This window comes from Trichechus manatus, unplaced genomic scaffold (assembly GCF_000243295.1).
Source record: "Trichechus manatus latirostris isolate Lorelei unplaced genomic scaffold, TriManLat1.0 scaffold00250, whole genome shotgun sequence".
Taxonomy (NCBI): domain Eukaryota; kingdom Metazoa; phylum Chordata; class Mammalia; order Sirenia; family Trichechidae; genus Trichechus; species Trichechus manatus.
In genome coordinates, this window is record NW_004444186.1 from 2,799,333 (window position 1) to 2,800,406 (window position 1,074).

Consider the following 1,074-nt stretch of genomic DNA (forward strand, 5'->3'; position numbering starts at 1 on the left):
GTCCTTTGGACCTGAGGTTCCTCCTCGGAGAAGCTCCTCTACCAGGGGAAGATTTATGACAAGGACTTTCCTCCAGAGCCAACAGAGAGACAAAGCCTTCCCCTGGAGCTGGCGCCCTGAATTCTGACTCTTAGACTACTAGACTGTGAGAGAATAAACTCTTTGTTGAAGCCATCCATTTGGGGTATTTCTGTTACAGCAGCACTAGATAACCAAGACAGACAGGAATTTGAAAACCTCCTTCTAGACAACCACTTACTGGTAAAAGCATAGAGCGTTTTCAAGAATTAGATGGTAGTTGAGTAGATGATTAAAAGTGCTAAAACAGATTTAGGATTATGTTATTTTAAAGATTCATCAAGTACCTAACATGCAGCCATGCTATACTGGGTTTGTGAAACACATAAAAATATGCACTGTATCTACCTTCACAGACCTTATAGTCAAGTTTGGGGAGCATGACAAATATTTATAAAATAATTAGAGCATAATGAAATCCTGTGATGTCATATTTGCTCAGAGAAAAATTTATTCTTAATTACCTCCTAGTTCAATTCCACCACAATTTTCTTTCTTGACCCTTTGGTTGATTTTCCTTTCAACTTTCAATGAACACCTGGCTTTGTTTACTATATGAAAATGGCTATGGGCTGAAGAGTGGTCAGCTTTTCAAGCAGAGCTAGAGAAGAAAACCTGGTTCAATTTTCAGAAGTATGAGACAGAGGGAATGACAGTCTTAGAAGGGGTCTTTCACACAGAGGAAGGTTTTGTTTTCCTTCCTTCATTCCTTCGACCACATTCAGGTCACTAACCATGTGCTAGAATTCATTGTGGGGGCTCCTTTGGTGATACTCACGAAGTTCCATCTGCTCAAGTGCCATAATCTACCAGTCACTCCTTTCCACTCTTATTTCTTCCTCTTCTTTCCTACTTTAGGAAATATCATTCCTTAATTCAGAATCAGGCTAGAGAGTTGACCAGCCTACGGCAGAAGATGAGGATTGGGAGAGCTGTCTCATCCCTTCTCATCCAGCACGTCAAGAACACAGTAACGGCCTTTGAGGAGTTACTCAG

General features: G+C 40.9%; 1 protein-coding gene across 1 annotated transcript in view; it reads left to right on the forward strand.

Annotated features, from left to right (window-relative positions):
- LOC101342807 (uncharacterized) overlaps window positions 1–1,074 on the forward strand; it is a 48,238-nt gene that overhangs the window by 38,824 nt on the left and 8,340 nt on the right. Inside the window, exon 4 of the mRNA XM_023724608.1 lies at window positions 892–1,065. Within this exon, the coding sequence (XP_023580376.1) occupies window positions 892–1,065 (174 nt within the window). The remainder of the gene's footprint in view (window positions 1–891; window positions 1,066–1,074) is intronic.